This window comes from Hylobates moloch, unplaced genomic scaffold (genome assembly GCF_009828535.3).
Source record: "Hylobates moloch isolate HMO894 unplaced genomic scaffold, HMol_V3 SCAFFOLD_4, whole genome shotgun sequence".
Lineage (NCBI taxonomy): Eukaryota > Metazoa > Chordata > Mammalia > Primates > Hylobatidae > Hylobates > Hylobates moloch.
In genome coordinates, this window is record NW_026652279.1 from 637,881 (window position 1) to 650,647 (window position 12,767).

At 65.6% G+C, this 12,767-nt stretch overlaps 3 protein-coding genes across 9 annotated transcripts; 1 reads left to right on the forward strand and 2 right to left on the reverse strand.

Moving 5' to 3' along the window:
* Nucleotides 1–1,238: 1,238 nt before the first annotated feature.
* Nucleotides 1,239–4,258, reverse strand: CEND1 (cell cycle exit and neuronal differentiation 1). Of its 2 annotated transcripts, none has more exons than XM_032149328.2 (2): nucleotides 4,162–4,258; nucleotides 1,239–2,791 (listed from the first exon to the last, which is right to left on the reverse strand). In XM_032149328.2, the coding sequence occupies exon 2, from the start codon at nucleotides 2,707–2,709 to the stop codon at nucleotides 2,251–2,253; it is 459 nt and encodes a 152-aa protein (XP_032005219.1). In that variant the 5' UTR covers nucleotides 2,710–2,791; nucleotides 4,162–4,258; the 3' UTR covers nucleotides 1,239–2,250. The 2 variants fall into 2 exon arrangements, with proteins under 2 accessions (XP_032005219.1, XP_032005220.1); XM_032149329.2 differs by lacking the exon at nucleotides 4,162–4,258 and adding an exon at nucleotides 4,005–4,148 and having other exon boundaries at nucleotides 1,307–2,791.
* Nucleotides 4,259–4,587: 329 nt separating this feature from the next.
* SLC25A22 (solute carrier family 25 member 22) lies at nucleotides 4,588–12,652 on the reverse strand. 6 transcript variants are annotated; one of them, XM_032149310.3, is made up of 10 exons: nucleotides 12,325–12,652; nucleotides 9,103–9,285; nucleotides 8,892–9,017; nucleotides 8,589–8,644; nucleotides 7,650–7,740; nucleotides 6,956–7,074; nucleotides 6,642–6,816; nucleotides 6,393–6,547; nucleotides 6,231–6,306; nucleotides 4,588–6,157 (listed from the first exon to the last, which is right to left on the reverse strand). In XM_032149310.3, exons 2-10 carry the CDS (start codon nucleotides 9,120–9,122, stop codon nucleotides 6,004–6,006), a joined length of 972 nt encoding a protein of 323 aa, XP_032005201.1. In that variant the 5' UTR covers nucleotides 9,123–9,285; nucleotides 12,325–12,652; the 3' UTR covers nucleotides 4,588–6,003. The 6 variants fall into 6 exon arrangements, with proteins under 6 accessions (XP_032005201.1, XP_058293083.1, XP_032005208.1 ...); XM_058437100.1 differs by lacking the exon at nucleotides 12,325–12,652 and adding an exon at nucleotides 11,720–12,106; XM_032149317.2 differs by lacking the exon at nucleotides 12,325–12,652 and adding an exon at nucleotides 11,659–11,789.
* On the forward strand, nucleotides 11,734–12,318 carry PANO1 (proapoptotic nucleolar protein 1). The gene has a single exon (XM_032149327.2). It carries the CDS (start codon nucleotides 11,734–11,736, stop codon nucleotides 12,259–12,261), a length of 528 nt encoding a protein of 175 aa, XP_032005218.1. The 3' UTR covers nucleotides 12,262–12,318.
* Nucleotides 12,653–12,767: the final 115 nt, after the last annotated feature.

Genomic DNA, 12,767 nt, shown 5'->3' on the forward strand with positions numbered 1-12,767 from the left:
TCTGCTTTGTCTAAAGTTGAAAAAGTTTTGGAAAATCTAAGCATCGTTTAATAGGGAATCGCTAAGTAAAATGAGGCAGCATCGTGGGTGGAATATCAGCACCAAAGTGCCAAGCCTGTGGTTAAAGATGGCAGAGCATCTTCAGTCTTCTCAGCCCCTTTCAAGTCCCCTACTATATCAGAAAGGGTTGGCTGCTTGCTTTTAAAGCACGAGCCACAGAATGGAGAGAATGGGCGGCTGGAAGGCAGGCTGAGAGTGGTGAGGGGCCCTGCTGGCCAGTCAGAGAGGTAGCCTGGCACCCATGGGGCAGGTGAGCTGGGAGCTGGAGGTGTGAGCAGCGTCTGCACAGAGTCTTCTCTGTACGCTGGGCTCAGGTCAGCGGGCTCAAGGGGTCGGCTGCCTCATTGACTTCTAGGAGGCAGCGGCATGAGTGGGAGTCGAGGGAGGCTGTCACAGGGCGGCCTGGGTGGGAGCAACAAGGTCGGTTTTAGCTGGTTCTACCCCGTGGGCCCTCCATATCTGGGCCTGGGTGTGGGTGCATGGATGAGGACTGCTGCTCTGGGGAGGGAGTGTGCCAGGTGCCAGAAGGGCAGGAGGAAGACACGGCTGTCCCCCCACACCGGGTGGAAGAAGGCCTGGGGGAGGAGGTGGTCAGGGAGCTCTTGTCTGCTGGCCTCAGCCACCCGTCGGGTGAGACCCAGGGGGCCAGGACGACAGAGCTCAAAGGAGCCCTTCCCAGGCACCGCAGGCCTTGCTCCCTGTTGGCCCGCATGCTGCAGCCTCACCTGGGGCCAGGCCCACCAGCAGGCCCACCGGTTGGACACCTGGTCAGAGTGGGCTGGGGTCCATGGACGAGAGGTGTTGAGGGGAGCCTCTTCTGCACTCAGGATGTGGGGCTCGCTGCAGTGGGGGCTGCGGAAGGGCCCCTGCTTGGCTAGAGAGATCAGCCTGAGAAGCAGGGCCTGCCCTCCCCACACCCCATCCTCGCTGCTCCCTGGTCCTGTAGCCCCTGGGTGTCCATCTTGGGTCAGGACCCACAGGAAGGCCAGGGAGGAGGATGGGGCAGGGCCTGGGTGGGGCTCCGGGCCAAGGCCCCCGGGATAAGGGCATAGGAGTGACAGGGGGTCCCGACAGAGGGTCCTGGATGCAGCATCCCTCCCTGGAAAGCCTGGGGTGTGGGCGTGACACATGCGCCCCTGCGTCTCCCAGCCACATGCAGATGAGGATGCAAGCGCAGCCTTTAGACGACAGAGTTTATTTCAGACTCAGCCTCCACTCAGGCCTGGGGTTCCTGTGGCCGCTGGCCAGTGAGGGCAGGCCACGTTCTCACAGTGCCCGCCACCACCTTCTGGGAGTTCGCCTGCTGCCGCGCGCCAAGGGCCACGCTGGGACTGGATGTGCTAAGGAGGGGCTGCACAAGAGGCCTCCCCAGGTGCGGTGGGCTGAGGACAGTGTGTGACGGTCGCCGCCAAAAGCAGTTCTACTCTACCTGTTATTGCATTATACGCTGGTTAGACTCAGGTGGTGCCGGGTGCAAGCTGGAGGGGCAGTCTAGGGGGGCAGGGTGGGCACAGCTGTGAGGGGCCCTCGGCATCCCTGCCTCCCCGCCGGCGTCGGGGCTCCCCTGGAGCACAAGCTGGGGAAGGCGACCCTTGGGCAGCCCCCCGCCACACGCAGGCTTCAGGGGTCCGTCTTCCCACCCAGCTAGGCTTGGGTGGTGTGCAGAGGTGGCACTGAGGCTCTGCTGAGGTGACTCCCCACCCCAGGTCCGTCCCACTGCGTCGGCCCAGGCAGACCCCCGGGGGTACGCAAAGAGCAGAAATGGGGTGAGTGGAGCCATCGTGCCCTTTAATGTCCCCATGAGGGCCGGGCCCAGGCCGAACCCATCCCGGCACCCCCACCTGCACTCAGAGACCAGCCCTTGGGGCCCAGGATCACCCAGCCGCCGGGGGTGGAGGGGCCACACACAGGGTCCATTCCTTTCTCGAAGTTCCCCAGCTGTGCCCTCTCCCCACGTCCTGTGCTGTGGACCCTGGAGCCTGGGCTCTTTCTGCCCTGGAGGTTGGGGAAGTCCTGGGTCAGCAGGGGTGGGCTCGGGCGTCCTCTCCACTGTGCGCGTGTGTTGGGGGCATATGTGGGTGTGTAATGAATGTGCGTGTGTACGCATAGGTAAGGGTGAACTCTGCATGCACTGGCTTCCTCAGGTCTGTACAGGAAGTGGCTCCGTGCCCCCCGCCTGGCCCCCAGGTATTATTTCTTCCGGGCCAGGAAGGCCACACCAAGAATCAGGGCTATGGCTGCCACAGCCACACCCCCAGCCACCAGCAGGGGGTTCAAGTTCTCACAGGACCAGGGACCTCGGCCCCCAGGCCTCCCACTGGCAGCCTCGTCCTCCTCCGCCCCGTCCCCAGGACCCTTGGGCTCCGGGGTTGCATCAGGACTGCTGGGGACCGTGGGGGCCGTGGGGGTCGGCTTCAGGTTGCTGTGGTTGTTGAGAAGGGCAGGGTCGGCCTTGGCTGGGGTCTTCTTGGCAGGTGCCGTGGTGGGAGCTGCCGGCGGCTGCTGCTTCTCGGCCGGGGCCTCCTTCTTCGAGGGCTTGGTCAAGGGGGCTTTCCCATCGGCTGCTGGGGGTACCTTGGCCTCAGCGGTGGCCTGGGGCACCTTGATGTCGGGCTTGGGGCTGCTGGCCGACTTCCCTCTGGACTCCATGGTGGGCGGGGCGTATGGGACAGGCAGGTGGCTGCACCAGAGGGGCTCAGGACAGCTCGTCGCCCTTGGGCATTCTATGGGCCTGGAGGGAGACACAAGGGAGGCTGCGCGCGGGTCCAGTCCCCCCGTGCTGCCCCGACCACCTGGTCCCCAGGCAGCCCATGCCCAGTTCTCTGGACTCCCTGGAGCCCCAGCTCAGGGGCCTCCCGTGGGCCTCTGACACTTCTCTTTCACAGCCTGGACTCCGTCTGCCCATGACCACTCCTCGAGGGGCCCCTCCAGCCACAGAGGCAAGGGCCACACACAGGTGGGAGGAGCTAGGGGCCCCCACCGTGCTCCATAAAATGGCCCGTGCAAATGCCACATCCTCCCACCAGCCGGGGTCAGGAGGCTCTTGGTGGGGAAATAAGGATCAGGCCCAGAGAACTGGAAGGAAGAGCATTCTCCCCTCCAAGGAGGGGAGGTGATCGGAGCCCCAGTGGGAGAGCTGACTGCATCCCCTCGTCAGGAGAGCATTCTTGCTTTGCAGAGATGGACGCTAAGGCACAGAGGCTGCGACCTGGCCAGGGTTCCGGTGGAGGAGGGCAGGGAGGGGCAGGAGCTGGGATCTCAGGCAGTCATCAGGGTGGGTGGGCCCACAAGAACCCAGACTTGAGAAAACTGGGGTGTCTCTCCAGGAAGGCAGCGTGGGGCTGTGTTTCCAAGGGCCGTCTGCCCCTCCCCAGCCTCTGGGGCCCCCTCCTCAGCATGGGCCGTGCCTGCCTCAAGCCCTGGGGCAGGGAGTCCTTGCCGAGCCCAAGGCTGTGCTGTCTCTGTGGGCAGAGGGTTCCTGGCATTAAACAGGGTGGGCACATGCTGCAGTTGGCCCGCGGGTCAGCGGGGAGGACAGGGTTCTGGGCTGTGGGAAAGGCGGTGCCCAGATTCTCAATGACCCAGGCAGAGGTGGGAAGGGCCCTGGGGGCCCAGCCGCCCTGAACCTGAGTGGGTCTTGCCCCAAAGCCTCAGAGGCCACTTGTCTGCCTCTCCCAGGGAAGGATGAGAAATGCCCCCCTGACCTGCAGAGAAAGGGTGGCGCGTTCCCCACCCCCCGCCAGGTGCACTGACCACACTGAAGGTCACCCGAAGGTCACAGCGTGATGAGGGCATCACCAGGAGAGGCCCAGCTGCTGCCAACCTCCCAGGGAAGCCCAGCCGCCCCTTCACCCCTGCAGTTCTGGAGGGGCTCAGCTGCTGGGCACCAAGTTTGCAAAGAGCAGGTGGTCTGCCCCCCCAACCTCGCTATCTGTGGCACTTACGTCCCGGCCGCCGCCTCCCTCTCCCGGTATCAGCTGCGCCCTGGAGAACTGGGGGGCCCGGGCGCAACCCCAGTGACCTTCAAGGCCCTGAGCCGCCTCCTTGCCCCGCAGGACCCCGCGCCCGCCCCGCCCGCCGGGAGTCCCCCGCCTGCCTTACGCGTCCTCCGGCCTCCCCCGGGCTGCGCGCTCCTCCGCGGGACGACGGCGGCTGCGAACGCGGAGGAGAGCTCGGGAGTTTCCCACAATGCACTGCTCCCGGCGCAGGAGGGCGGGGAGGGGGAGGGGCGACGGGGCCCCGCCCCGCCGGGAACCGTGGGGTCCGCAAACCCAGCTCCGCCCTAGATCCAGGGGTATTAGCTTAGGGTCCGGGAGAGCAACTGCGAGGTCCAAGTCCCATCTGGGACTGCCAGAGGCAGGAGGCGGGTCCCGCTCAGCATCCCCTCTAGGCCAGGGTGCCCCTTGGTCGGTGGGTGAGGGGTCGGTGGGTGGGTGCGCAGGCCTGGCCCTGCAGTCTGAAGGGAGCCAGTTATGGGAAGAGGGAACTGCCCTTCCCCGCCCCCAAACAGACCCCCAGACAGCGGCATCTACTTAGAATATTTATTTATCCTCTGACATGACAAGACACAAAAAGTTACAACTTCTTAAAACTCTTCAAAAGAAAAAAATATAATTCTGTAAGCAGCAGCAGCAGCTTCCAAGGTTCTGATGTGATGGGAGGGGCAGCTCCCAGGAGCAACCGTGAACTGGGGGGGTCCAGGCCTGAGCCCCAGGTAGTGTCGCTGGGAAGGGGCCTCTGTGGAGGGCCCCGGTTTTGGGGACACAGCACCAGCACATCAGGGTCTGTCACCAACACGATCACATGGCCAGGGCAGGGCAGGGAGAGCTTCCACTCACAGCAGGGATGGGCCCGGAGGCAGGAGGGATGGGGCTTCTGAAGTGTGGTCAGAGGCCTTATGCCCGGAGATGGGAAGGACGGGGCTTCTGCAGTGTATCCGGGGACCTCATGCAGAGCAGAGGCCGAAAAAGGAGGGTGGGCCCTGAGAGGACTTTTGGGGGGTGGCAGCTCCTGGCCCTCCCTCCAGAGCAGGGCAGGCACCCTCAGGCTCCACGCTGGTCCCAATGCCTGCCCTGCTCCCTGGCCAATCTCAGGCCAGGGTGGAGGACTCAGGAGAGGCCAGGCTGGGTAAGTTCGTTCCTGGACGGGGTCAACAGAGCCTGGGGCACACACAGCACACAGAGCGCCTGGCCACAGCGGGAACGGGGGCAGTCCCCGGCAGCCCCATCCCCAGGGGCCAGGCCAGATCCCCACAACACACACACACACATGCACACACACACACGCACACAGACCTCACAATCTGGGCCCCAGCCTGAGGTGGGAGCTGAGGAGCCCACCAGAAAGTCCCACAGTGGGTGGCGGGCTTGCCCTGAGAGTCAGACCCCAGGGCAACCCCTCACTTGGGATTCCTGGCTCAACAGAGAGGGCAGGGCTGCCCAGGGAGGCAGAGTCAAGTCCTGCCAAGGCGACAAGAGCGGCTGGGGAAGGACGGAAGGGCTGGAGAGCCGCTTGGGCCCAGCAGATTCAATAAATAGGTTTGTGCAGGGTCCCTGTGTGGACCAGGACGGCTGTGGAGACTGGAGCCGGTGGACTGGGGGTATGGTCCAGCCTGCCCGGCCCAGGACCGGGGGCCCCCAGCCCAGAGACCAGCTCTGTCCCCGGGGGTGTTCAGGCCAGGGCAGGATTGGGGCAGGGGCTAGCTTGAGGAATGTAAAGATTTCTGCATTTTCTACATAAATAAGACATTGATCCCAACAGTGCAGGCAGCACCCTGGGGGGCTCGCGTGTGCACCACCTATGTGGACCCTGCACCCCGCCCCCTGCTGCCCCTGCCGACGGGAGGGCTGGGGAGGCGTCTTCCCTTGCTCCGTCCTGGGCTAGCTGCCTGGCTCCAGCCCCACCGGCCCTGCCCGGCTGGCTGGGGTGGAGCGGGCGCTGGGCTCAGGCCTGGGGGTCCTGCAGCAGCCCCAGCAGGGACTCCGCGATGCCCAGGAAGTAGACCACCTGTGCGATGCCGAAAAGGGGTGCAATGACCAGCGCGCGGCAGTAGGCGCCCTTCAGGAAGGCCGAGGGGCCCTCGTGCTGCAGGATCTTCCTGTGGAGGAAGGACGAGAGGGTCAGCCCGGTACGCAGGCCCCCAGGCCCCACCCGCCGTGGGACCTCCCCACCTGGCACAGTCCAGGATCCCAGAGTAGGTGTCCTCGTTGACGCCTCGCTGAAGTGACTGGAGCCGCGTCTTCACCACTGCAAGGGGTGCTCAGGTCAGTGTGAGCCTGGCCAAGGGCTCAGTCCCGCCCCATCCCCAGCCGGGCACCATCCCATGCACTGACCGTCACAGGGGTTGACGGCCACAGCGGCGGCACTCCCAGCCACACAGCCGGCCAGGAAGGACACGTAGAAAGGCGACTTCTCCTCGGACGCTGGGCGGCCCAGCTGGTTCAGGTTGGCAAAGAGCGGGAAGTACACCACAGAGAAGGGGACGTCCCTGTGGGGAGGGAGGTGGCCATGGGGACAGGAGGTGGTGGGATGGGCAGGCCGGCCTTCACCCTCCCTCCCCCCGCCCGCCCTGTGCCTCCTACCTGAGCAGCGTGGCCCCAAGTCCCTTGTAGAGACCGGCAATGCCGCGGCTCTGCAGCAGGTCACGGGTCAGCTGGGTGGCCGTGGGCCGAGGGGCAGCTGGAGCCTCCACTGAGGGCTGGGCACCCCCCTGGGCTGAGAGCTGGCCCTGGGCAGTCAGGATCTTCCTCTGGGCGGCTGGGGACAAAGGAATTGCTGTCTCTTCTGTGCGAACTGAGCAGGGGACACGCTCTGGCCCTCCCTGTGTCCCCACCCTCCCCTCGCCCTCACCCCTTCCCGCACCTCTGCCCTTTCCCCTCCCTTCCCCCGCCCTCACCAATGCGCCCTGCATCCTGCAGCTGGATCTTCAGCATCTCCATAGGTGTGGTCACGATCACCTGGCAGGTGCCAGCCCCACAGCCCGCCAGCATCTCTTTAAGCAGGGTCAGCTTCTGCCTGTGGTAGGGGCGGGGCCGCAATGAGTGGGAAGAGACAGGTCTACCTGCCACCCTCGGGGCTGCCCACCGTGCCTGGGCGCAGAGGATGGTGGGAGCCGTGGAGGCAGATGCAGGCCTGTGGGGGTACAGCCCCCAGCCTCTGTGGCCCTGCAGCAGCAGGCAGGGAGGAGCCCGATGGACAGACGGCCCCACAGGCAGGGGCCTGGGGAAGGCAGTGGGGCTGTCTCCGACAAAAGAAAATGGGAAGTTGGGGGTCAAGTGCCCCAAAAAGGGGCTGCCCTTGCAGTCCCCCTCCAGTGATGGGGAGCTGGTCAGTGCCCTCAAGCCCTGGCTTGAGGGCAGCAGGCAGCAGCTGGGGGCCAAGGGCTGCCGAGCCAGAGCCCCACTGATTTGACATCTGCTTTGCTCCCCTGGTCAGGGGAAAGGAAGGAGGGCGCCCCACAAGGTCAAAGAAGCCCCAAGCAAGGGGCTGAAGACAGGCAGGGCCCCCAGGTGGGACCCAGCTGGCAGGGTGGACCCATCCTTTATCTGAAGCCAAAGACCCCTCGAGTGTCTGCCAGGCACGACCCTCACCCGTCCTTCGAGAGCTGATGTCGGAAGAAGTCGTTGGCTGCCAGCTTGATGGCCTTCTCGGGGGTGACGAGGGTTAAGTTCACAGCAGCTCCTGTGGGGCAGGGGGTCAGCTGGGGGGACATGCTCGGTGGCCTGAGTGGGGAGGCGCTTGGCCAGGACTTGCCTCCTGGCTGGCAAAACCCTGTCCCAGTCACTCCTGGCCACCATCTCCTGTCCTCTCACCCACATTTGGGCCTGGTGTGTGCCAGGTGGGGCGGGGCCAGGCAGGGATGGGGCAGCACCTCAGGTTCAGGCTCTCCCATGCCCACTGCAACTCCATCTGTCTCTGATTCTGGGCAGCATCTTGCTGCTTAGGGCATGAGGATCGCCCCAGAGGCCCTGAGGCCTCCCTAGGATACCCCTCTCTCCCTGGAGGACAGATGGTGCTTGTGCTGGCAGGGGGCTGGGGCCAGAGGTCACAGGAGTGTGTGGTCTGGAGTGGGCCAGAGCTCGGGGGAGGCTGTGGAGAGCCCCCATCTCAGTGCCGAGGGCTCAGGGCTGCAGAGCTTCTGCCAAATCTAGGCTCTGGATTGTGGATTGTGTCCTAAGCTGCTTTGCGGTAATGCCCCCTACTCCCTCCCAACTCCAGCCATAGACGGGGTCCAGCCTGTCCCAGAAGGCAGAGGCAGCTGCGGCCACCAGAGAGGAGACAGATGTACCGTGGCATCCCACGCACCAGGCACTAAGTGGGGGTGGGGAGCTGCCACGGGAGGGGCTGAGAACTGCCACGCACCAGAGATCCAGTCCCCCCTGCACAGGCACAGCCCCCACAGACACGTCCACGCTCACACACCAGGCGCAGGCTGGCCGCCCTGCCCTGCCTCCCCCACCACTCCCTGCCATGACTCGTGGGCGCTACCCAGGCCTGCCCATCTCGAGCCGAGCCGAGCCAAACCTCACCCCGGTACATGCCAAAGTAGCCCTCGGAGCGGATGGTCTTGATGAGGCAGTCGGACCTGTGGCCAAGGGGACAGGGTGAGCCAGGGCCAGCCGGAGGCCAGGGTCCCTGGACTGTCTAGGGCTGATGGAAGAGGCCAAGTCAGCCCAGCCCCGACCCCAGTCCTGACCCACGTAGGATCTCCCCTAGGCCCGCTTGCCTCCCGTTTCCCTTCTGTCAAACGGTGGGGGGCACAGGAGCAGAGCCCCCGCCTCTCGTGCTGCCACATGCTGGGCCCACTCCCCGCGACTGCCCGGCACACTCACATGCTCGTGTACATGCGCTGGCCGTTCTGCTGGTTCTGCAGCCTGGTCTTGGCCAGGTCGATGGGAAACACGCAGGTGACCCCGATCAGCCCGGCGATGCCGCCATTGATGAGCTTGGCTGGCAGGCTGTGTGGACAGGGGTGTCAGGACCGGCTTCCTTGACCATGGGTCAGGGTGGGGGCAAGGCATGCAGCCAGGACTGGAGTCTGACCTGATCTGCTTATCAGCCATTTAACTCGATCGCACCCAGGTAGGAGCCGAAGAGGTGGACGCCAGGCCAGGCGGGGTGGAGGTGGAGGTGGAGGAGGCCTTGAGGGAGGGTGGGACCCAGGGGGGTTGGGTGGTGCTCCACCTTCAGGGGAATTTTCAGGTGTCAGCAACCGCCACTTCTGTCCTGGAAGGATGCGGGGATGGGAATGAGTGAGGGTGGGGCCACCCGAAGAGTAATCCTCCCCCAGCCTCCCTCTCACACGCAGCCCCTCACCCACCACCCCAGACTGGAGCCGTCACCGCATCCTGAGGGTGCAGCAGTGGGAGGCACCTGCCACCCAGTCCCATGCTCACCCCTGGGACCACCTGGCTTCCTTTCAATCCCCCCCTCCCCACCGCCAGCGTCTTCCCAGCCAGCCTCACACGCGCGCTCACGCTCGGGCTCACGTGCACCCCGGCCAGCTCCAGCTTTTAAAGGGCCAGGCACCTCTGGGGGCAGTGGCAGGGGCCGGGGCCAGGGTGCCTACTGGAGCACCTCGACCTGGACAGCTGTGGTGACCATCCCCCACATCCTTCAGCACAGAGAGAAGCAGCCGGCACCTGCCCCCTTCGAGCAAGGGGCTGGGGCCCCGGGCGCCCTAAGACCCCCCGACCTGGGCTCAGCTATCCCAGGTATAGCTCTCCTCCCATGGCAGCTCCACCCAGGGCCTGCAGAGCTCCTCCCCACGATGCCCACACCCCCCACAGCCAGCCCCTTGCCCACCTTCCTCCCCTCCACCTCTCCCAGGAGTTTCACTCATGGACACATAGAAGCCAGTGATGGGACCCCTGGAGCCTTGGGGGCGGGGGATGGCTGGCCTTCTGAGGCCCCCTGTGGCTGGCACCCCCATCCACTACAGAGGAGGGGAGGATGGGCCTCTCCCACTAAGCGGCAAGGCTGGGGAGCCACAGCCAGCCTCGGGGGCCTCCCATAGGGTCATGGCCATAAAATCCCAGCTTCGGGAGCTTTCTCCCCTTCCCTGGGTCCCCCAGAGGCCAGCTGTTTCGGGCACCGGCAGCGCCGTTGCCCAGGGCCACGCGGCTGGCTCACACCCACAGATCCTCAGGGACTCATAACCTTCCCCTCAGCTTTCCAGGGCTGGGCCATCCACCACCGACCCCCGCTCCACCACCTGCCTGCTGGTCCTGCTCTCACTCTGCCCCAGGCACTCACTCTGGATGGCTCCTCCACACTGCAGCCCGGCACTCACACAGAAGGGGAAGCTGCAGGGGGAGGAGGCGAGGGGCCGCAGGGATTGGCCATGGGGCGGGGTGGGGCGGGGTGGGGCGGGCTGGAGGGGGCACTTTCTCTTTCACTTTGGGCAAGCAGAGGCTTCCGGCAGCCTTGAGAGGAGGGATGAGCAGGGGTGGGTCTGACTCAGGCTGACCTCGCACAGCCAGGCCACCCACCGACAGGGACCTCAGCGCGTGGCCACCACATTCCCAGCACACGTGTTCCTGTCTGCTGCCTGTGGGTTGAACCCTACAGCATCTCCTGGCCTGGATCTGTCCACGGCAGGTACTCTGAGGATGAGGCTTTCTCCGGGCCAGGGGACCCTGTATGTACCCGGACAGGGAATCCGGTGCTGTGGAGCAGAGATGGGCTAACACCCCCTCGTGTCTGTGGGATCTGTGTCTGTTAGGGGCAGATGCACGTCAGGGAAGCCTCATGCTGGGCCACAAAAAAAGGCCTGCTGTTCACAAGGAAGAGCTAGCTGGGTCTCAGAGGCCACTGGTGCCACCCACAGGCCCTGCTCACCTGGCAGGTCCAGAGGGCATTTGAGCTGGCATGCCCAGAGCCCTCTGCCCCACCGCCCGTCCCACTCAGGGCTTCACCGCCAGACCTGCCTTTCCCTGCCTCAGCCAGTGGTGGGGAGCTGACCTCTGAACTTCGACCTGATCCCTCCCAGCCCCCGCCCCCTTGCCCCACTCTTCAGTTGCAGACTGGCCACAGCTCTCCGCACTGCCCTGGGCCCTTCATCTCCACTCTAGTCCCTCCCAGGGGTGTACCCTGGCCCTCCAGGAACTGAGCAACCCCCTTCCTCCTGGGAGCCTATCTCCAGTCTGGGATGAGGACACCTGCATGACAGGGGCAATCCTGGAAGTCAGGCCGACAAAGGTGGGGAGCGGCCATTCCTCCCAGGAAGAGAAGCAGGCCCAGAGATCCCGGGGCGGAGAGGCAGGCCTGGGCCCGCACGTCACCCAATGCAGCGGAGAGGAGCTTCTGGGTGGAGAATGATGACAGTGAGGGGCTCTGCTTGGGGAAGAACCGGCAGGGGTTCCCTCTGAACGCCAACCCCGCCTTTCTCTGTCCTCACTCGGCAGTTCCCACCCCTGGCTTATGAGACAGCTGGCCAGGGCCCTCCCCCTGCACTGATGTTGCTATAGCAACCCCGTAGCCCCAGCCAGGCCCCGGGCTGTGAGCCGTTACTGTCCCCCCTTCATAGTCAGGTAAACTGAGGCCACAGGAAAGCCAGGGAGACAGCAGGAGAGCAGAGACCACCCCACAGGAAGATACCGCTGCTTCCGAATCTGCAGGGGTAAAATCCTCCACCAAGAAGCCGCCAGGCTCCTCCTACCCCCAAGAAAGGCAATGGGGGTGAGGCTCCGAGTCTGGCCGGCGGCTCCCCATTCAATCTCCCGCTGTTCCCGTCCTCTTGGGGCGGTGCTTTCTATCCTGCTGGCTGGAGGGTCCCGGAAGGGGTCTCCCACTGCGCGATGCCTCGGCCAGAGGACAAAGGAGAAGCGGGTTGGGGGCCGCTCTCTGCGCTCCGAGGCCGGCTCAGGTCCCTGCCCTACTGCTGGGGCTCAGCCGACCGCTCCGTCCTCCGCCTGGCCACCGCGACTCCGGCCACGCACGTGTCCACAGATGTCCGGTGAACTCCCACGTGTGCGTCCCACACGGGTCGGCCTCTCTTCCTTGGGCTCGGGCCCCAGACACCCACCCTCGGGGACACGTGTGTGCGGGGAGCGCGCCCGGCACCGTCGGGGCCGAGCACGGCCTCTCACGCCAGGGCAGCCGCGGATCGGAGCATCCGCTGGTCCAGGACCCCCCCTCCCGCCCGCCAGGCCACGTTGTTCGGGCAGCTGTCACCTCCCTCGGCCGCCGCGGCACCTCTAGCCCCCGCAGCCCGGCCGCGCTTGGATGAGTGCAGCAGAAGGGAGCCGCCGGGCAGACACTCACCGCGCTCGCCGCCGCCGCCGCGCTCGCCCAGCACCTAGGCAGGGAGGCGCGTCCGCTCGGCGCAGCGCGCGCTCCGCCCTCGGCCTCCTCCGGGCTTCGGCTCCCCCTCCCGGCCGCCGAGGCTACTGCGCCCAGCCAGGCCACAGCCACGCGCCCACCCGCCCCCTGGCCGCGGGTTCCCCCGGGCAGGGTGGCAGTTCTGCGCACAGAGGCCGGGCCGCGCGTCCCCAAGATCCTTTCTTGGTTTCCGGGCCTCAGGCCCCTGCAGGCACAAGGACCCGCGGGGCGCGGGCAGGTGGCAGAGCGCAGGTGGATGAGGGTGCCCTGGGGGAGGCGTGGCCTCCAGGGCAGACACAAGTGCTTCGTGGAACTGCTGGGCCAGCGCAATGGAGAAGTGGAGGCACAACCCCGCCTGCCGAACAGCGACTTTGTATCCAAAGCAC